Source organism: Microtus pennsylvanicus, chromosome 2 (assembly GCF_037038515.1).
Source record: "Microtus pennsylvanicus isolate mMicPen1 chromosome 2, mMicPen1.hap1, whole genome shotgun sequence".
NCBI lineage: Eukaryota > Metazoa > Chordata > Mammalia > Rodentia > Cricetidae > Microtus > Microtus pennsylvanicus.
In genome coordinates this window covers 152,552,865-152,574,546 of record NC_134580.1, presented here as the reverse complement: position 1 = coordinate 152,574,546, position 21,682 = coordinate 152,552,865, and the positions used below count along the sequence as shown (strand labels likewise).

The following is a 21,682-nucleotide window of genomic DNA, read 5'->3' as shown; positions in this document are numbered from 1 at the left end:
GTGCCCACAGCTGCCGCCGCGTCCGGCTGCGCCCGCGGGATTGGCGGCGGGGCCCGGGGCCGCGCGCGGCGTGACAGGCCCGGCCTCGCGGGAGGCCCGAGCCGGCGGCGCCCCGGTCCCGCGCCGCGCTGTTCATGAAGCATGTCGGCCACCAGCGTGGACCCCCAGGTAGGGGCGTCTCGGGACCACGGTCACGAGGCCGGGCCGTGGACCGAGGTTGCGGTCTGGGCCGCGCCGGGGAACTGGAGGCTGGGCTGGGGGTGCAGGGTCCGGGCCGGGAATCCTGGAGGCCGGGTCAGGGCTCGGGTCTCCGGGCCGAGGACCTGGATACCAGGCCCGGCCGGAGTTAGGAGTTCCGAAGGTGGGGTCCGCTGGGCCTTGCCGTGGTCAGAGTGTGAGAGATCCGGAGGCCGGGCCGGGGTTGTGTCGCTCTCCGCGGAGCATTCTCCGGATAGTAACTTTTGTGTTTCCTTTCCCGGGCTGGGTGGTGTCCACCCGCACATCCTGACCTGCGGCGACGCAGAGAACAAAAGGACAAGATAATAAAGGTGAGCAGAGTTCCGGGAAGTCGACTTTGGGGGAGGACGGGGCAGCGTCGGTCCGTGTGGACTAGAGAAAGTCTACCTTGCCTGGAATCCGAAAGTTAGTTTTCTCCGTCAGCTCGGAGGAGATGAAACTTTCCATTTCCGGGATATTTGACAGATTGTGGGGGGGCTACTAGAAAATAAAGGCGTACCTGGAGTAGTTCGGCCCTTCCCTCTTCCCTCTGCAAGAACAGTTACCTGGTGGGGAAGGAAATGGCGATAAGACCTCTTCGCAGAGTCCAGGGGAGCTGAATGATGGTCCTCTGTTGCTAGGTAGTGGGTGGTTCTTAGGGAGAGTCAGCTAGCCTGCGGGCCTCGGAGGCTCGGCCCTCCACCCTAAGTTACTGTCACTGCAAGTTTGTTGTCGTCTGTGATGACTAGACTGACCCGTAATAAACTGCCAAAACTCAGTCGTGGAAAGTGACCCTAGACGTTTACTTGGAAGACTCTTTAACCAGTGCATGTTGTTGTTACTTGGGTGTAACCAAATATGGTTCATCGTGTTTTAAGGTTGGAAAAGGCCCAGCACTCTATTTACCATTCCTTTCCTTTCCTTTCCTGGCTGTGCACTGTAACAGCAGAAAGTAAGTGGAGAATCAGATGGTAGTGAGCTTGGGTTACGGCCCTTTCCAGCTGAGCATCCTGCCCTCTTCAGCTCTCCGTGCCCAACGGGGCTCTTAGAGCCTGGCAAAGATTTTCTGAGACCCTGTAGATTTCATAAGCTGGGGGTCAGTTCCCACCTCTGGGGTGGGGGCGGGGCATCACAAGACCCTCGAAAGTCTGGCTGTAAGTTTCTTGCCATTTATTTTACTTGCAAAAAAAAAAAGACCTGACTAAATTATGATTATATCTTTATAAAAATGTAATTTGTAGAAAGCTGTACACGGCCAGTCTTACGAGGCATGTAAACATCAGCTCCAGAGTGTGCCCATTTTAACATAAGATGATCTCTACTAAAATTTGATGAAAATGGACTTTGCTAAGGTTCCCATGCTTAAAAGTAATTCCCATGCTGAAGATAATATTTTGCTACTTCTTGTTGTAGTACAAAATGGTTCTTTGCATCAGAAGGATACAGTTCATGACAATGACTTTGAGCCCTACCTTTCTGGACAGTCCAATCCGGTGAGTTTATTTTATTAGTGAATTTTTTTGTTTTTTAAAGTAATTTTGTTTGTAACACCTTGACTATCATATTTCTTATCCTAAGCAGGAAAGAGGCAGGCTAGAGAATAGTAAACGTGACCAGTCTTGAAGAGTTGATTTGAGCGGGTCTTCCCGCTAGGCCTGGGGCCTGAGTGATGCAGAGCAGCACCCACTGAGGATGGGGACAGACAGACTTCTAATTGACTTTTTTTTTTTTTGGTTTTTCGAGACAGGGTTTCTCTGTAGCTTTGGAGCCTGTCCTGGAACTCGCTCTGTAGACCAGGCTGGTCTCGAACTCACAGAGATCCGCCTGCCTCTGCCTCCCGAGTGCTGGGATTAAAGGCGTGCGCCACCATCGCCGGGCATCTAATTGACTTTTTTAGGGTGTAAAGGAGTGGTGGTTCCCTGAAGCTTTGTGCTGTATTCATTTTGTCTCTGGAGGGTTAGAGTTAGGATCTAGGAGAGCAGCTTAAGCCCTGGGCAGTGCAGCAGGCCCTTTCTGTGCATCAGGTGACTCACCTTCCCTGAACCTTAGTTCTTAGGACTGTTGGGAGGTTGGCACTAGAGAGCGCATATAAAGCACAGAGAGTGCCTCTGTGGTCTAGCAGGCTTCAGGGCCTGTGTTCCTAGGTGATTCAGTATTCTTACCTTTGGCACCTTTCCACCTTATTCAGTGCTGCAGGGTCTCTTAAACCCAGAACTTGCCAATGTGGCTGAGTCTCAGTTGCTTTGGGAATCTCCTATCTTTACAAGTAAGCCCCCAACTCACTTGGCATTTACATGGGTTTGGGGGGGGCTCAAACTCTAGTCCTAAAGCTTGGGTAGCAATCGTTTTAAACTGAGTCATCTCCCCCGCCACCACTTCTATATTTTAGGTGTGGATGTGGCTCAGGCAGTAGATGTGTGCCCGTGCACAGGTGACCTTGGAGTCTAGAGTAGTAGGTGCTGGTGGTTATGAACAGCCTACATGGGTGCTGGCAGCTGAACTGTGGTCCTCTGTAAGAGCAGCAAGTCTCAACCTCCGAGCCATCTCTCTAGCCCCAGACAATTAAAAAAACATTTTTTAAATTTATTCTTTGAAAATTTCATATGTGCATACAGTCTGTATGGATCATAGCATCCTCACACTTCCCCAGCGTGCCCCTCCCACCTTCATGTCCTCTCTTTTCCCTAATCTACTGGGCGTTTTGTGCCAAGGTGTTGTTTTTACTGTTCCCTGCACAGTAGGATCACTAGTTACATACAGGCACCCCCCACCACTAGATTTCCTGATTAGCTTCCTACAAAAATTGTCTGCAAGAAGTCTTCTGGCAACAGAATCGCTCTGGTTAAAGCCATAGGCAAGCTGGGTATGGTGGTTCATACCACTAATTCCAGTACTCAAAGAAGAGGCAGTTGGATCTCTGAGTTCAAGGACAGACAGGACTATGTAGTGAGACCTGTCTTAAAACAAGCAAAAAACCATAGGCAATTTGAAATTTAGGTTTAACCGTAGTGACTGCTACTTTTAGATGCACGCTGCATTTCTAGAGTAAGTAGAGCAAGGTTTCGCCTGGTCCTTGTATTGGAAGGAAAATGAATTACCTGACTGTTTTTGTTTTTGTGTTTTGTTTTTCTTTTTCACTTTTCTGCCCCTTCAAGATCATCTTAGAGCATTTTGCAACTTTTATCCATCTTCCTTCCCACCACATTTAGCATATCAGAAGCCTAAGAGTCTGAAGGAACCTTAAACTGTAGGGCTGCATGGTTGCCTCTGAATGTCTGGACAGTATGGAGTTGCAGAACTGACTTGGCTTTAGTCATGGGCTGTTGGCCATGGCAAGGACAAGAAGTTAAACAAAGCTATTCTTTTGAATATTGTATTTCCCGGTTTCTTAGTGATGAGTAGTGGCATATACTAAATATTAACCAAAACAAGGAACTAGGGTTTCTTTACTACATTTGAAATGTGTTTTATAAAGTAGGGGCACATGGAACATTTGAGAGGATGTATTTAAATTGGAGTCGGTCTCACCCACCCCCTGTCCCACTGTCAATTGCAGGCCACTGCAGTCTTCTTTTGTGGAAGCCATGGAAAGGAGGAACGTTCTTCAAGGTGGCACTCCCTTTTGTGTCTGTGTGTTCAGATGTGCACTTTTAGCAAAGTACTTACAGCACATTTTACTTAAGAGTAAATGTGTGCTCCTGGTGGCAGATTTTCTAGAAATGCCCAACTTTGTTAGGTAGAAAGTAGTAACACAGGAAGCTTTCAGGTGTTTTTAGAAGAAGCAGCTGAGTACCAGCATGACAGCTGTTTACCTGTTTGGAGAATCTGGGGCCTTCATTCTTCAGGTGCTTTTGTCTTTGCTTTGCTTGTTTGTTCATATGGGGCCAAGTGACCATCTGCCTCCTCGCTTTTTCTATAGTACATCTCAGTGCCCAAAGATAGTTCAGAATGATTGATGGACACCGTCACTTGTGTTTCCTGTGGCCGGATTGACATTTATACCTCTGTACTCACTCATTTGTGAGGAACTGCTGGCCTTGGGAGCTTTTCTTGGCTTATCTTGAAAATTGAGCCTACCTAGTCATCCAAAGTGTTTTTTTTGTTGTTGTTGTTGGTTTTTTTTTTTTGTTTGTTTGTTTTTAATCAGGCTTTGTGTGTTTTTTTTCACCTGCAGTCCAGAGTTAAGTTAAATAATGCTGTGCCTTGTTAGGGCGTATGCAGCCTCTGTTTGTGAAGATCTGGGAGAAACTTGATATTTGTGTTACTGCCATGTCTAGGCAGTTCTGGTAGGCTCAGGATTAGCGCATATGTGCCTGGCTATCAAGCCTGTATCTGGCTTGGAGTAAAGTTCCCGTGGCAGTACCCGGTGAGGAGGGATTTGCTCCCAGTACAGCGTCCCAGAGGGGCAGTGAAAGGGTACCGCGGATCTTTACTTGCCCCTTAGTAAATTGTTTAAACAGATAAAGAAATTCCTTGTCAGAAACTCTTGTCTCTTTATATTGATCAGCCAGATAAGGGACTGGCATTACAGTCTCAGAAGGACCAGCCTTGAAGAAAGACCAAGAAGTGCTAGCTGAGCCAGTATGTAGTGTTCAGATTTTCCTCGAAATCTCCTGAAGTAAATGTGGCTGTGCTGATTGACAGAGCAGTTCCCAGGAGTCCTAGTCACTTGGTCACTTTTCAGCCTTACCCTCAGTGCTTTCCTTTCACGTAGTTGAATTGATCCAGTGAAGTGCATGTGTCTCAGCATGCTCCAGAGATGACCTGTGGGGCTGGGAAATCTCCTTCTAGTGACACCCAGTCACCCCTTATTTTTCAAATGGTCTCAGAATTCTTTCCTTTGTGAAAAAAGGCTAGAGGAAGAGTTCTGATCATTCAGAATTGTCGGTGTGTGTGTGTCCATTCCTATCCCTGTCACTTAAGGTAACTCAACTTGGTTTGATTTTTTTTTTTAAAGTTCTTAATTCTTGAACAGATTTGTGGCTTTATTATATTTAACTGTTTCCAAATAACCTAGAGATAACAGCCATGGTCATTTAAATCCTCTTTAATTCTTTGGAGGCTCTATTTTATTTATCTAATTTTCCAGTTATCAGGAGGAAGAGACCAAAGAGTTCCAAGTTGTATTTTCATCTGTTAGTGAGCTCTGGCATTGGGAGATATGCGTGCTTCCCTTGTGTGGTCCTCTTGTACCCAGGCTTTGATTAGAAATTTTAGATATGGTACTACCCAGGAATCTGGTAAGAACTGTGGGAACCAAAATGTTCTCACTCAGAGGTGTTCGTGTATGAAGAGTGACTTTTGAGTTTGCTTGTGTGATTTAAGTTTATTCAGCTGTGTCTTTGATAAACCACTTGTTACTGGTAGCTTAGACTACCCTGTGGAGCCACTAAGCCAGAAGACTGTCTTGCCTGGGGCATTTACAAGTGAATGTAAACCCGAGCCTGTGCCTGGTTACACAGAGGAAGATGGAGCTTTTCCAGCAGCCCGGTGTATTTCCAGGGTGTGTTTGAATTAAGTCGCTGTACATCTAGACCAGAGCATTTACTACAGACTAATAGGAACCACCTGCTTCCCAGGAAAGATGTATATCATGGACTGGGCTTCAGCCTGGCTCACAGGTTTCCTCTGCATGAAACAACCTGGGTGAGATAGCTTCACCAAGTAGCCTGATGCTTCACTTTCAGAAATGGAAAGGAAATATGATGGAGGTAATGGAAACTGGACGGTCAGTAGGGTTGAAGTCAAGACTGGGATTGGGCTAATATACAATTTCACAGTGCCTGTGGCATCTCAGGGTGGAGAGAATTAGGAGAAGTGAGGCTGTTGGTTCAGAGGCAGAAGGAGAGTGTGGTTAGGTGTTTGGGTAACCTGGATGCCTGTAGTACTTTTCAGGAGACCTTAGTACACAATGGCCTTTTTATCTGTGATTTTTACCTTTTCCTTAGGGTTTAATTGTATCATTGCTTTTACTGTCTTCTCCATCTGAGAACTCAAGGAAGCAGTGAGGTCTCCCCAAGGCAATGCCTTCCAGGCTGCTGACTGCTTCTCTTCTCTGCTGCGTTGCTGCTTCTGTCCTACATGTGTGTTTCTACGTGTACATTTTTAGTTGAATCATCACACCCTTGTCGTGAGGTGTGATGATTTTTTTCAAGAACGTTACCTAGGATCTTTGTATAAAAATCTGAAAGAAGCACAATTTTAGGATTTGCAGTGGGGTTTTAGGGAGGTGTTGTGTTTGAATCTACTGTATTCAGATAGCCTTTAGATACTACAGGCTAGAGAGTAGTGGGGACCACCTATTGGATGGTGTTGAGTGCATAGTAGGCTGTTTGTGTAGCTCTGTTTGTGACCTGTGTGCTGTGTCTGTTCTTGGCGTGGCAATACTTAAGGTGGACTTTGGGAGATTTGCTGAATGTGATGGATATAATCCTCAATTGTGTAAGTCAGAGTGACTTGAGTGTTTTTTTTTCTGAATCTTTATTGCTGTTTTTCTGTTGGTTTGTGGCCCAGTGGGTTAGAATGATATACAGCCATAATTCATGCATTAAGTGGTTGCTGAGGTGGGCCAGTCTTCCTGTGGAAGGATTATGCCCTCAGTTTTGTATCCATTAAGGAATCTATATGATTCCTTCACAGAGGAAGGTTTCTTCTACCCAGACCTCTCTGATTTCCTCCTGGCCTTGCTGCTCAGGTTCCTCTTAAGGATGCTGGGAGGAGGTTGCTTTGGAGGAACCAGAATCATTGAAATCCTTTCAAGAGAAGATAAACTCAAGGTTTTTTATGTTTATAGAATATTTATGAGGACATGTTTGTAGATGCTAAGTTTTCATTAACAGAGAAACAATTACTTTATGTTAAATACTAGTTCTGAAATGTGTGGTGTTAAATGGCGCTTTCTTCACTAAGCATATACGGCCTGAGCACAGATTGCCTTTCTAGGAAGATCTCTTCATTTTCCTCACTGTTGCCTCACTCTCAGAGACAGTGGAGGTGACAGAAGCTGGTCTGTCGGTGGGGTTGAAATGAAAACCGAAACTGAGCTCAAAGCACCTCTGTTGCGATGCCTGTGGGTAGGGCCTGATTCTGACCAAACCTCAGCTGAAGTGTCTCCAAAGAGACGTTACCCTAGCCTGCCCGCTCCCAAGTCTACACCTGCAGCCTAGCAACTCCTTAGAGGAATAGTAAGGCTACTAGGTCAAGATGGTGAAGCATTCCCTTCTCCCTCATACCATTCTGTCCTTTTTTTTTTTAAAGAATTTTTTTTTATTTATTATATGTACAGTACTCTCAGTATTCTGACTGCATGTAAACCTGCAGGCCAGAAGAGAGCACCAGACCCCATTACAGATGGTTGTGAGCCACCATGTGGTTGCTGGGAATTGAACTCAGGACCTTTGGAAGAGCAGGCAGTGCTCTTAACTGCTGAGCCATCTCTCCAGCCCCATAGCAGGGTTCTTAAATTCCAGAAACTTGATATTGGCAAAAACATTGGAACCAGCCAAGGAGCCCGTGCTCCCCTCTGAGCACCCATGAGTGTACCCAGGAACCCATGAAATGTGAAGGACAGAGCCTCAGAAAAAACCCAGCTGGGGTAGCTCTCAGGAGTGTGTTTAGAAGAGGGTTTTGAAGGGTGACATTGAACATCAATGTTCAGGTGTGCCAGTCGGCCAGCGAACTGGAGCCTACTGGTCCTAATTGACTATCAGAGCCACTTCGGGCATTGTTAAAGCTGTCCTGCTTTGTTCTGTTGTCAGTGTTTGTTTATAAACATAACTACTACAGACCTGGGTTAGATTCCTCTAATGGTGAAGGCAAAAAGATGGTTTGACTGGATCATGTCACCTGAGTTCAGGTCATTTTACCTGAGTTCAAATATAAAGGAGGTTTTGTAGTTTTTGGGTTTTGTTGTTGTTGTTTGTATTTTGTTCTTTTGAGACAGGGTATAGCCCTGTCTGTCCTAGAACTCACTCTCTAGGCCACTTTGGCCTCAAACTCAGAGATCCACCTGCCTCTGCTTCCCAAGTGCTGGGGTTAGAGGTGTGCGCTGCCACCACCCAGTGAGGTTTTGTATTTTGAGGCAATAGCTTGGGTTCTATTTGTTATGAATTTCTCTGGATCTTGACTTTTGTTTTGACATTGGTAACCATAGCTTTCATTTAGGAAAAAATAATTCTGTGCTATTTTAGGCTTGTTTCTGCTCTGCCTATGTATGAGGTGGTTGGCATGATGGGCTATATGATAGGACTCTAACTTATCACTTGTTTTGTTTTTACAGAGTAACAGTTACCCCTCGATGAGTGATCCTTACCTGCCCAGCTACTATCCACCGTCCATTGGATTTCCTTACTCCCTCAGTGAGGCACCATGGTCCACTGCAGGGGACCCTCCCATCCCATATCTTACTCCCTATGGACAACTTAGTAATGGAGACCATCACTTCATGCATGATGCTGTTTTTGGACAGCCTGGGGGTCTGGGGAACAATATTTACCAGCACAGGTTTAATTTTTTCCCTGAAAACCCTGCCTTCTCAGCCTGGGGGACAAGTGGTTCTCAGGGGCAGCAGACTCAGAGCTCAGCCTATGGGAGCAGTTACACTTATCCACCCAGCTCCCTTGGTGGCACAGTTGTTGATGGGCAGACAGGTTTTCACAGTGACACCCTCAACAAGGCCCCTGGGATGAACAGTCTGGAGCAGGGCATGGTTGGCCTGAAGATTGGGGATGTTACCACCTCTGCAGTTAAGACGGTGGGTTCAGTTGTCAACAGTGTGGCACTGACTGGTGTCCTTTCTGGCAATGGTGGTACAAATGTAACCATGCCAGTTTCAAAACCAACTTCATGGGCAGCCATTGCCAGCAAGCCTGCAAAGCCGCAGCCTAAGATGAAAACAAAGAGTGGGCCGATAGTGGGGGGTGCATTGCCTCCTCCACCTATAAAACATAACATGGACATTGGTACTTGGGATAACAAGGGCCCTGTTCCAAAGGCTTCAGCCCCCCAGCAGACACCATCCCCCCAGGCTGCCCCACAGTCCCAACAGGTAGCTCAGCCTCTCCCTGTTCAGCCCCCACCCTTGGTCCAGCCACAGTATCAGAGCCCTCAGCAGCCTCTTCAGCCCCGCTGGGTGGCTCCCCGAAACAGAAATGCAGCATTTGGGCAGAGTGGAGTGGCCAACAGTGACAGCAACTCTGTTGGAAATGCCCAGCCTGCTTCTGCCCCAAGTGTAGAATCCCACCCTGTCCTGGAGAAACTGAAAGCTGCCCACAGCTATAACCCTAAAGAGTTCGACTGGAATCTTAAGAGTGGGCGGGTGTTCATCATCAAGAGCTATTCTGAGGACGACATCCACCGCTCCATCAAGTACTCCATCTGGTGTAGTACTGAACATGGCAACAAGCGCCTGGACGGCGCCTTCCGCTCCATGAGCAGCAAGGGGCCTGTTTACCTGCTCTTCAGTGTCAATGGGAGTGGACATTTCTGTGGGGTAGCAGAGATGAAGTCCCCTGTGGACTATGGCACCAGTGCTGGGGTCTGGTCCCAGGACAAATGGAAGGGGAAGTTTGACGTGAAGTGGATTTTTGTCAAGGATGTCCCCAATAACCAACTGCGGCACATCAGACTTGAGAATAACGACAACAAACCTGTCACAAACTCCCGTGATACACAGGAGGTACCTTTAGAAAAAGCGAAACAAGTGCTGAAAATTATTGCTTCCTATAAGCACACAACCTCCATCTTTGATGACTTTTCTCACTATGAGAAGCGCCAAGAGGAAGAGGAGGTGGTGCGCAAGGTGAGTTGTCCGTAGGCACCTGTTAAACAAATGTCTGTGTCTGCATGCCGGGTACCCTCACAGCAAGCTGGAGTATAACGGGCCAGTGACGTGTCCCAGCTAGCTGTCATCAGAGCAGTCTGAGAGGGTACAGGTGTCATCTCTTAGCTACACATCCCTGGGATGAGTGTTAGGAGACATGGTATTCTGGACCACTGTGTGCACACCTAAGAATGCAGGGAAGCTACTTTCTGAATCATGATCTTAGTTCTTTCTAGCTCCTGTCCAGTTAAGCACTCTTAGAAATTGGTGTTCATGTGGCACCAGAGAGGCCAAGGAGACTGCCCATGTTGAAGGGATTGGCTGTGCCTTAATGTCCTGCCTGCCCAAGCATTCTTGTGTGAACACTGCCACATAGGTCATTTTCTGTTTTCCTTGTAGGAACTCCAAAGACCTGCAGTTTGGAGAAACTTAAACTCACATCAATTAAGTACTAAGAAGAATTGGGGGGGGGGGGGTGGATAGGGAGCAGGCTTGGGAGCCAGATGATTTTTTTTTTCCGTAGCTTTTGGTTCCTGTCCTGGAACTAGCTCTTGTAGACCAGGCTGGCCTCGAACTCACAGAGATCCGCCTGCCTCTGCCTCCCGAGTGCTGGGATTAAGAGCCAGGTGATTTATAATTAATGGTTATGATTATATGACTAGGTCCATTGGGCTGAAGATGGTCCTAACTGATGTGAGACCATTTGCTCTTCAGAACAGAAATGTTTTTCAGAAATGAGAGAAACAGTCTCAAAGTGTTTTATGAAGCTTTTATTACCCAAGAGCATTAGTCCTAAGATTGTCCTTTCTTTCATGAAATACCAGTCAGTGTGGGCTGGGGATCATTGGATTGGCTTCCAGTCTTTATGTCTTTGCTTTAGATGGCTTGCTAGTGTGAATAAATAAGCGTTTGGAGCAAAGTGTGGAGAAGGCCGGGTAGTAATGCTGCTGATAGTACCATCAAGTTACTCTCATCTCAAGGCCAGGTAGTAGTGCTGCTGATAGTACCATCAAGTTAACTCTCATCTCAAGTAGTGAGAAAGCGTTAGGAAAGGGATGGTAGTATTATGTAGGTTGACCTTTTTATGTATAAAATAACAGGAATTCTTTAACAGTGACATAGGTTCTTAGAAATAGGTTGTTAGTGACTTTGTCTTGCTAGCATCATCATATATATACCTGTACAAACCAAAGATGCCTAGACATCTATAGATCAGACCATCTGGGACCACTCCCTTAGCACAGTATTGTTAATACAACATCTGTCTGTATTAAAATAGCAATAGCAGATGAAACTTGGGTCCTCCTTCTATCTAGTAGCTAGCTATTTTGGTCCTTTTATCTGGTGGCTAGCTATTTGTGTGCACATGTGTTTATACTCAATTTTCCTTTAAGTGCTGAAACTTTATAGTTACATCAGAATGCACTGGGTAGGGCTGGAGAGATGGTTCAGCGGTTAAGAGTGTAGGCTGCTATTCCAGACCGCCTGGGCTCAGTTCCCAGCACCCATATGACAGCTAACAACTGTTAACTCCTGTCTCACGGATTGTGATGCCCTCTTCTGGCCTCCAAGGGCCCTGTACTCGTGTGGTCGATAGCCTCTACATTCAGACAAAATATTTACATGCATAAAAATAAGTAAAATCAGACTGGAGAGATGTCTCACCCATTAAGAGGACCTGGGTTTAATTCTTAACACCCACATGGCAGCTAACAACTGTAACTCCAGTTCCAGGGTACCTGATACTCATACAGACATACATGCAGGCAAAACAACATTAGTGCACATATAAATAAAATCCAAAAGAAAGCATTCAGTTCTTTAAAAAAAAAAAAAAAAAAAACTAGGTCTCAGATTGGTAATAGGCTTAGGGATAAAATTCTGCCCATTATCTGGTTATGCCTTAAAAATTCTAATGTCTTTTTTTTTTAACTGTATGCCTGAATTTTGTATCATTAAGTTTTTATGTATATATACCTTCATGGGTTTACATGTGTCACGTGTATACAGATGCTTGCAGAAGTGAGGCAAGGGTGTCAGATCCCCTGGAACTGGAATTAGAGATGGTTGTGAACTTCCTGGGGTGGGTGCTGTAACTACAAAGCAGTGTTAGCCCCTAATTCTACCATCTGAAAATTTAAACTATGAACTTGATTCTTAGACAGCGGTGCCTGTCAGATCTCCGGTTAACCCTCTGGTCTTGTAAACCTTTTGAGTGACCTGCAGGGGTTACAAGCTATAGGCATATGGTCAGGATCCCTGGTGGTCCTTGTACTGGAGGACATCATGAAGAGTATCCTTGGGAGGACTGGTGACAGCCCAGCCACAGAGCTTTCTGTCATGGAGTCGAATGTTAAGTTGTATTGAAGAAGACAATGAGCACTAGTGGAGCTTCAGGTTTCTCTGCCCAGTTGTGGGCAGTCCTTAGATGATGCATACCTTCACTGCGCCCTGAGCACTAGTGGAGCTTCAGGTTTCTCTGCCCAGTTGTGGGCAGTCCTTAGATGATGCATACCTTCACTGCGCCCTGTGCCTGCTGCCTGTCAGTACTCAGTTTCCCCCTCCCAGGAAGCTAGGAGTTGGGATCCTGGTGTCTTGGAGTCTGGGCTGCAGCAGAATGCCATTTCATCTTAAGAGTGAAGTGGGACACCGAGCATGGTGACACACACCTGTAATCCCAGCACTCAGGAGGCGGAGGTAGATGGATCTCTGTGAATTCCCTGTCTCAAAAAAAGAATGAAGTAGTATAAAGAGTAAAGAGCTCCTTCCTCAGGGCTAAAATTTAGTGTCTACAAAATACTTGAGGGCCCCCCCCCCCCCCCCCGCCAAGGTTCTCCTGACCTGAAGACAGACCTGTCTTATGTTCATTGTTAACAGTTAGACCTCACCACTTTAAAGTAGCATCTGGTGTGTTTAGAAAGCAAAACAATTTCACAGTTTCCCTTTCAGAGTTTTCCTGTCCAGCTATAAATGTGAAAATATGCTAATTTCTTTTTTATTTTTTTGAGACATGGTTTCTCTGTGTAGCCCTGGTATACTGGAACTCACTTTGTAGATCAGGCTGGCCTTGGTTGTAATAACTTGTTCTTTTTCTTCCCCGGAAAGGTTCTCACTATATAACTCTGGCTAGTCTTGAACTCCAGAGAGCTCTACCTGCCTCTGTCTTCTAAGCACTGGATGCTGGGCGTTTTGTTTTTGAGATAGGGTCTCAGATATCTTTTTTTTTTTTCATTTAAATTTATTTTTACTTACTACATTTTACATATTTATTTGTGTGGCAGTATGTGTAAAATAATAGGGGGGTCAGTTCACTCTTTGATCATATAGGTCTTGGGGCTCAAACCCATGTTGTCAGACTTAGAAGTATGTGTCCTAGCCTGCTGAGCCACTTTGCCATCCCTATACAGTCTTGTTTTATTTTGTTTAATCTATAAACAGGCTTTTCTTGGGGTTTTTAGTTTTGGGTTTTTTGTTTATTTGTTTGTTTGTTTCAAGGTAGGGTTTCTCTGTAGCTTTGGTGCCTGTCCTAGAACTAGCTCTTGTAGACCAGGCTGGCCTCGAACTCACAGAGATCCTCCTGACTCTGCCTCCCCAGTGCTAGGATTAAAGGCATGTGCTACCACTGCCTGGCCTCTTGGGGTGCTTAAAATAGTGACAATTGAGTGTTCTGCACAGTGCCTGCTGACTGGAGATACCTAAACTATTCTGACCCTAGTTTGACAGACTTCAGGGATGTGTCAAATACAGTTAGCAGAGCAGCCTGGAGAACTTATGAGATCCATGCAGCAGTGCTCTTCCCCCTCCCGCCCCCAAAAAATGTTCTATGCGTAATGTTACTTCTGTAAAGAGCAGGTGGCAGATTTTGTAGCTATTGGGAAGGCTGAAGGAGCCAGACATGGTCTCCCTCCTCCGGATGCTTTACTAGTAGCCGTTGCACTCAGGGGAGGCAAACTTCTGCTTAAAGAGAATTGTCCTCTTTACACTTCAGGGTAGAGGCTTATGGATTCTTAGTAGTAATCCACCCACTCATTGGTCTAGGTGCTTCCTTGCCACTTTCTTGCGATTGGAGCCACACAAAGATGTGAGACCTCACTTAGGACTTTGCATGGTAGTCATCTCTGCCTGGCATATATTTAGTGCAGTGTTGCCCAGATACACTGAATGTAGTTAGAGTGACACTGCTTGTGATTTCAATGCTTAGGAGGTGTGGCTGGAGGATCAGGAGTAGCTCAGGGCCAACCTTAGATACTTGACCCCGTCTCAAACAAAAATCCAGACTGAGCAAACTGTAGGTGCTTTGCTAGCAGTTTTTTCATAGTTCACAGCTAGGATGACCATGTTAGGGACCCAACCTTTAACCTCCAGATGTAGCGTTTATGCTCTTTCTCCAATATCTTGACAGTGACACATGAGAGAATGGGAATGGGGGGGGGGGCGCAGGAGGACAGGCAAGCAGACATGGGAGTGCTGTACAGAGGGTCTTACGGATTAGGACAGAACGTGGTGCTTGGTATGTGGGTGGTAGTGCATGCGCCACTATCTGTCATGGTCTGAATTTATTAGAGGCTGCATTGTTAGAAAAGACAGATGGCCTTTTGACCCACTGATCAGAAACCAGGCAGGCAAACAGCAGAAAAGAGTTGGATATAAGTCTCAGATTGGTGTGTCATGCATGCTGGGGATGAGGTGCTGTCTGTAGAAGTAGGGGTTAGCCCAGTTGAGGAATTCTATCCTGATTTGGTCAGTACTGCTGAAGGCCACAGAAAACTTGATCCTTTGGAAAGGGCTTTAACTAGATGGATCTAGCTTGTCTTCCTGTCCTTCTACTTAGCCCTAACTTGGAGCTTACTTTTTAGCCTATTGGATAGATTTTGGTGTTTTCTGAGTCATTGTTTTGTTAAAATGAATGAAAGTTGAGGAAAATTGTTCTTGTGTACCAGGCATGCTGGTGCTTTCATCGTTCTAGTGTGTTTCTTTTCTTTTTTTTTTTTTTGGATTTTCGAGACAGGGTTTCTCCGTAGCTTTTTGGTTCCTGTCCTGGAACTAGGTCTTGTAGACCAGGCTGGCCTCGAACTCACAGACTCCCGGGTGCTGGGATTAAAGGCGTGCACCACCATTGCCCGGCTCTAGTGTGTTTCTTTAGTAACTGACACATGAGGGAGAGCTGGCTAGGTTGGGGGAGGGGAAGCTTGCGTTTGATGGGTATGGGACACAGTATTGGATGCAACCTCATGCCCTCTGTGCAGAGGGCCTCTTGAGTAAGGTTAGGACAATGTGTGGTGCTTGACCGTAGATGGTGGCCCCTACTCTGGTCAGTGGGACTGGGCTCCTTGGTGTTGAGAACCAGGTCCTCAGGGATTCCCAGACAAGCACACATCCCCATCTTTGACTGCAGCCTATGACGTGGCCTCAGGCCTCACCTGTGTGTGCCTTCACCTGCAAATCATGAGCTAACCTCTTATCTTCTTCTTTTTACAGGAAAGGCAGAATCGAAACAAACAATAAGGACAAACCGTTTGTTTTTGGTTAATGGTTGACTTTGAAAACAGAGTTTTAAGCTGTATGCTTGGTGCTGTCTCCGAGTCAGCTCCAGTGTCGTCCTCGTGCGGGGTTGATTGTTGCATCTTTATCTTTGTAGTTCATTTTTGCCAGATGGATCTGCTTTCATTTGTATTTTTCTATGTATTATAATATTGTAGCACTCACTAATAAAGGAGTATTTTGTTTGTCAGCTTATCAGTCAGATTGACCTAATGCAAAATATAAATATTCTTCAAAACAAAACACCTAATACATCCCAAAGATACTTTTATTTTGGCAGAAATTATGTTCTTACTCTTATATCCCGCCATTTGATACCCTATAGGACACTTCGTGTTTCTTGCCCTCTACTGCTTTACAGTGAACCAAGAGCCCATTCAGCATGTGCTGTTGGCGTCTCCTCACAGTATTGAAGTGGCTTACCATTTACTACCTGTGGTGTCCATCAGAATGCTAACCTGCCCTTCTGAGTTCCCTCCTAGACAGATAACGTAGTTTCCAAGTGTGCCCGCAGCTGTCTGGAGAGGCTGTCCATAGTTCAGTGCCACCCAGAGCGGTGCTGCAGCTCTCATGAGGTTGGGGCTGTGTGGCCAGGAGCTAGGAGGTGTTTTAAGCCTGGTTCAGCATTGCGACATTCTAGTTGTTCACGTATCATTTTTAGTCGTCCTCTTCACTTGAGAATCCTGATGCTGTCTTAAGTTTTATACCAGTAACGCTAAGCTTTAAATGTAGGATCTGATAGTACAGGCAGTGTGATGGATGCTGCTGCCAATTGTAAATTTCACTGTGTGTCTCTTTTTTTTCCTGTTGAATGGGTGAAAAAAGCAAAAAACAAAAAATTCTTTAGAAAACAAATTTGCTATCATGTTTTGTGGAATGAGGAGCCGTGGAGGAGCTCACTGCCACCTGGAGTTGGAGTTAGCATGAAAGTGGTGCTCAATGCCCGATGCCCTCGCATACTGAATCTGCACGCGCCCAATGTAGAGGATCCTTACTGTCTTAGAGAGCAGATACCTTCTGAAACTATTTACTCCAAAAGACCCTCTCAGTTACCATTTAAGCTGTATTATTTAGACTTGTATTTAGAACGTGTCACTTCCTCGAGCTGTTACTGCCTGTACGGAGTCGTGGACAACATCGGATACCTGTCCTCTAGGAGAATACAAGCCTTAATAAACACCTGTTGAGCAAGTTTGTGTGTTCTTGTCTTCTCTGCTGCATGTGCTTGTTTCTGTTAGAGCTGCAGACCTATGGCGTCTGCTCTGAGCACTACTAGAGGCTGCAGTCTTGCTCACCCCTGGGAACTTTCATAGGTCCACCTATAGGACTTAGGATTCAGTCCCCCAACCTGAGAACTTGCAGATGCTAGCAAAAGTGAAGGAACTGTGTAGCGGCCATACTTGTAGCTTGCATAGCTGTCCCCAGGGTGATCAACACCTTGATCTCTGCTGTACCATCTTCATTCTTACACTTTTTTTTCTTTTTTGTTTTGTATTTCAAATCAGTTTTTCTGTGTAGTCCTGATTGTCCTGGAGCTCACTCTGTAGACCTGGCTGGCTTCAAACTCACAGAGATCTGCCTGCCTCTGCCTCCCCAATGCTGGGATTAACCACCACCTAGAACCTTTTTTTTTTTTGATTTTCGAGATAGCGTTTCTTTGTAGCTTTGGACTCTGTTGTGGAACTAGCTCTTGTAGACCAAGCTGGCCTCAAACTCACAGAGATTGCCTGCCTCTGCCTCCCGAGTGCTATGTTAGACAGCAAGCACCTTTACCTTCCGTGTTATCTTACTGGCCCCTTACTGTTTTAATGTTTGTTCACAGCATTTTCCTTGCAGAGGAAACTTCCAGATGAAGTCTACAAATCGAAGCTTTAGTATGGTTAACCCCCCTCCCCATTTTTTTGTTTTTGTTTTTTTTGGGGGTGGTGGTCTTGTGTAACCCAGCTTGGTGTTGTGCTCCAATCTTGGTGGTCTACGCCTCCCAGCTGCTCGGACTGTATGCTGTGCCTCCATACCAGTCTGTAGCTGCTCATTTTGACTGAGATTCAGATAGAGAACCTGGGTATGGCTTCATGCTTTTCCAAACACTAGCTGTCTCTATATGGAAGTTAAAGGTTGGTAAGGAGACAATCAGCACAGGAGTCTCTGGCTTTAACTTACCTGTATTCCAGCTCCAAAACACTCCCTGTATTTTAGGAAATATCTTTTGTTTTGTTTGGTTTTTTTGAAACAGGGCACTTGCTCTGTAGACCTTGAACTTCACTTGCCTCTGCATCCTAAGTGCTGGGATTAAAGGTATGCCACTCAGCAGGAAGTAGATTGTAAAGTATGTGGGGTTTATAACCACAGTATGGGCTAAAACCAACATCCTTTGTGGGATGACTGAAGGGGCTTCCCATGGGTGAGATGAGCAGTATCCGTGGTCACTACTGAGTGGAGGTGGTGACAGGAACTAGCTGATGGTGGTTGGCTGAGTTTGTGTCTCTTGCTCCTTTGTCCCCTTACCTTCTTGCCGTCTTGTCCCCTTACCTTCTTGCCGTCTTGTCCCCTTACCTTCTTGCCGTCTTATCCCCTTGTGTGAAGTCAGAGGCTACTAAGGAAGGGAACCTGAAAGCCCAGGCTTGTGCTGTGAACTTCAGTCATTAACACCAGCACTTTGTGAGAGACTGTTGGCATTACTGATGCCCTTACTGTTACATTCCCAGAAGTCAGACTTAACCTCTGTCTCCAGTGCACACAAACCTTTGGCAAGGTGTGTTGGTTGAGGTCTGTCTCTAGACACCAGTGCTTAGAGGACCTATGGTACTGGCTATGGCGTCTGCTGCCCTTCACTGGGTACTAGAAGGCACATGATGGACATGCTTGACTTGAGCGCATTTTTGGACCCCAGACTCTTAGTTGTCCATCTCTTGTCCCCCTTGGATTCTTGACATCCAGAATCGGTGAACTCTTCCTTCACTTAGGACAAAAATCTCTCTGGCCCAAAACACACAAGAAGGGAATTAGTTGTCACACTGCCGTGACTTCATAGGTCACTAGACCTTGCCTCGTGATATGAGAAATGAGTGTGAAAGATGCCCCCAGACTCTGCAGCAATATATGCAAATAAATAGTGGGGGTTTCTCTCTCACTGTGTGGTCCCATGACTGACAGTTTCTATAGCTTTTAGAAAAGGAATTTGAAAGTAAGTAATTACAATCACACAGGTTAAATTTGTTTAAGCTAAATGAATACCCAATTCAAAGTTTCTTCAAAGCCACTAGGCTTCCTTTCACTACGGGTCTTCCTTCAGCTAGTCATCCGCTGAAGAGTATTACCAAGAAGAACCAGGAGGGGGCATGGAAGAGGTGCTGTCTAGGCCTGCAGCTTTTCTCTCGGGGTGTAGCAATCTCAATTCTCTCCCTAGCGTGGGGCTAGGTGCCTGAGTTGGGAAACTGATAAGCTTATTTTCCATGTTGTATCGAGAGCCTGAAGGAGCAGGATTGCCAAATCACCTGTCTTCCCATTTTCACGGAAGAAGTATTGAATCCAGGCTTCCAGTGGCCATGCTAAAGAGCAGCTTGAAGTGAGCTCACTGGACCTGCTTGCTTCCTATGGTGTAACCTCAGTATTTTTATGGTTAGCATTCTCCCTTCCCAAGTGTCCAACCACCCTGATCAAAAAATGACCAACAACCACCAACACTGGAGTGGGACTCTGATGCCAGGTGTGCTGTGGATGAGATATGTTTTGGTCACACCCCATCCTTTACAGCTCCAAGGCCTAGGGGAGGTTGAGCCTTGTGAACTCTGCTGTGTGGCAGGTTGTCTGGAGGTCTTGAGGTGCAAAAGGCTGGGGACATAGTGCAAGGCTGGCCATTTGTGTCTAGATTTAAGGAAGAGTAAGGGCATGAGATCTGGGTGGGACTCTACAGTCTGCAAGGAGCCTAGAACACAGTGGGCCTTAAACATAGCCCTGAGGTGCATGAAGCCCCCATCCCTGCTTAGTGGGGACATCCTTGGGCTAGTTCCTCTGTTGGCCTCATCTCTATCCCAATCTGTGTCTCTTCCTCACCTCTCTGGGAGCCAGAGGTGGACAACCCAGCTGTCTGGGGGGAGTTCCTGACACTGCACAGACCCAAGAGAGTTGCCTACAAGACTAACTACCTTGGGGGGAACTTGCTCCAGGGTATCATGGGGAACGGCCTTAGCTGCTGGCTACTCTGAGCTTCTCGGTTATCCAGAGTGGCAGTTTGCCCACGAATGGATTGGGAGCGTTGGGTGAGTTGTGTGGAGCCAGCTTGCTTTGGTCTCTCTCCATGTTTCTCTGCCCCCTAGCTAGGGATGGCAAGAAGAGACCCTAAGTACCCTGGAAGTGTAAAGTCGCTGGAGGGAGGTTAGATCACTAGAGCCTCTAGATAAGGATCCTAGAGAAGCTTCTTCCTCCTGGTCACCACTCTTTTTTTAAAAAAATTATTTCCTTATTATACATACAGTGTTCTGTTTCCATGTATGCCTGTCCACCAGAAGAGGGCCCCAGATCTCATTACAGATTGCGAGCCACCATGTGGGTGCTGGGAATTGAACTCAGGACCTCTAAATGAGCAGCTGTGCTCTTGACCACTGAGTCATCTCTCCAGCCCCCTGGTCACCACTCTTGATGGGCACATTTGAGGAGTGGGAACTTGGGAGTGAAGAAGCTCAAAGGAGAACCTTTGGTTAGAATGTCAATTTGGAGCCCCGGGGTGGTGACATGTGCCTTTAATCCCAGCACTTGGGAAGCAGATGCACGCAGATCTCTGTGAGTTCCAAGACAGCCAGGGGTACACAGCAAAACCCTGTTTCTAAAACCAAACCAAACAAACAAGAATGTCAATGTAGACAAAGGGGAATGTTGCCAAGTGTCCCAGTCCACTAGGCTAGGGGATGCAAGGTCTTAGCCTCCCTGTGCACCTCATACAGACACACAGCCGTCTAGGAGAAACCTGGAAGTGGGCCTTTCCATGGCTGTCAGTTCCTTGAGCTCCCATACTTAGACAGGAGGACGATGAGGGCAGCACCACTGTCCATTCTCAGGAAGAAAACTGCCCCAGGTACTCTGTACTTCTCTGGGTGTGGAGTGATTGGGAAATGCCTTTGAAGGTCTCACCTGACCTTTTGAAAGATTGAAGGGAAGGATGTGGAAGGAAGGCAAAGGTTACCTGGGTACTGGCCCAGGGTCTCCTGGTGTGAAGAGATCTCTGCTGATGTGGGCTTGGGACCTGTACCATGAGCCCACCTCACTGCTCAATTCCATGTCCTTAGCTGTACTGTCATTGTTCCTTTTCTCCTTGTTATCATCATCTAGGTTAATCAGCTTTCAGTTACCGTAACAAAACACCTGGGATAATTTCAAAGAACAAACGTTTATTTGGTTCACAGTTTGAGGGGTTGCAGTTTATGACTGGGTGGACTCCAGGCTTTTAGGGTTCTTATAGGGGTGTGAACAGCCATGGCAGACAGTACTTGGTGGAGCAAAACTACTCCCGTCATGACTTGGAAGCAAAAAGGAGAAGCAGGAAGGGTCCAAGGTGCCACCACCCCCTTCATGATTACATCTCCAATGCCTGGGTTTACCTCCTAAAGTTTCCCCACCTCCCAGCAATACCACCCTGCGGACAAAGACTTTAGCTTCTGCCGGGCGGTGGTGGCGCACACCTTTAATCCCAGCACTTGGGAGGCAGAGGCAGGTGGATCTCTGTGAGTTCGAGACCAGCCTGGTCTACAAGAGCTAGTTCCGGGACAGGCTCCAAAACCACAGAGAAACCCTGTCTCTAAAAAATAAAAAAATAAAAAAAAAAGACTTTAGCTTCTATGAGATAGTTATCTGTAACATGGCACCTTTCTAAGAGGTTTACAGGCCTCTAGAGTAACCTTTGGTGGCCACGGTTCCAGTGCCACGTCTTTATTCTGCTGCTCTGAAGAACTGAAAACAGGACCAGACAGACGTATTAAAAGGCCTCAACCTAAAGTTTGGGATGATGGTGGATGGGACTGATAAAGATGATGATGGAGATGGTGGTGGTGATGATGATGATGATGGTGATGATGATGGTGATGATGATGATGATGGTGTTGATGATAGTGA

General features: G+C 46.3%; 1 protein-coding gene across 1 annotated transcript; it reads left to right on the top strand.

The window, feature by feature from the left end:
* On the top strand, positions 1-16,768 carry Ythdf1 (YTH N6-methyladenosine RNA binding protein F1). Its single transcript, XM_075963337.1, has 5 exons — positions 1-168; positions 524-548; positions 1,630-1,709; positions 8,495-10,015; positions 15,515-16,768. The coding sequence occupies exons 1-5, from the start codon at positions 142-144 to the stop codon at positions 15,539-15,541; spliced, it is 1,680 nt and encodes a 559-aa protein (XP_075819452.1). The 5' UTR covers positions 1-141; the 3' UTR covers positions 15,542-16,768.
* The last annotated feature ends 4,914 nt before the right edge of the window (positions 16,769-21,682 follow it).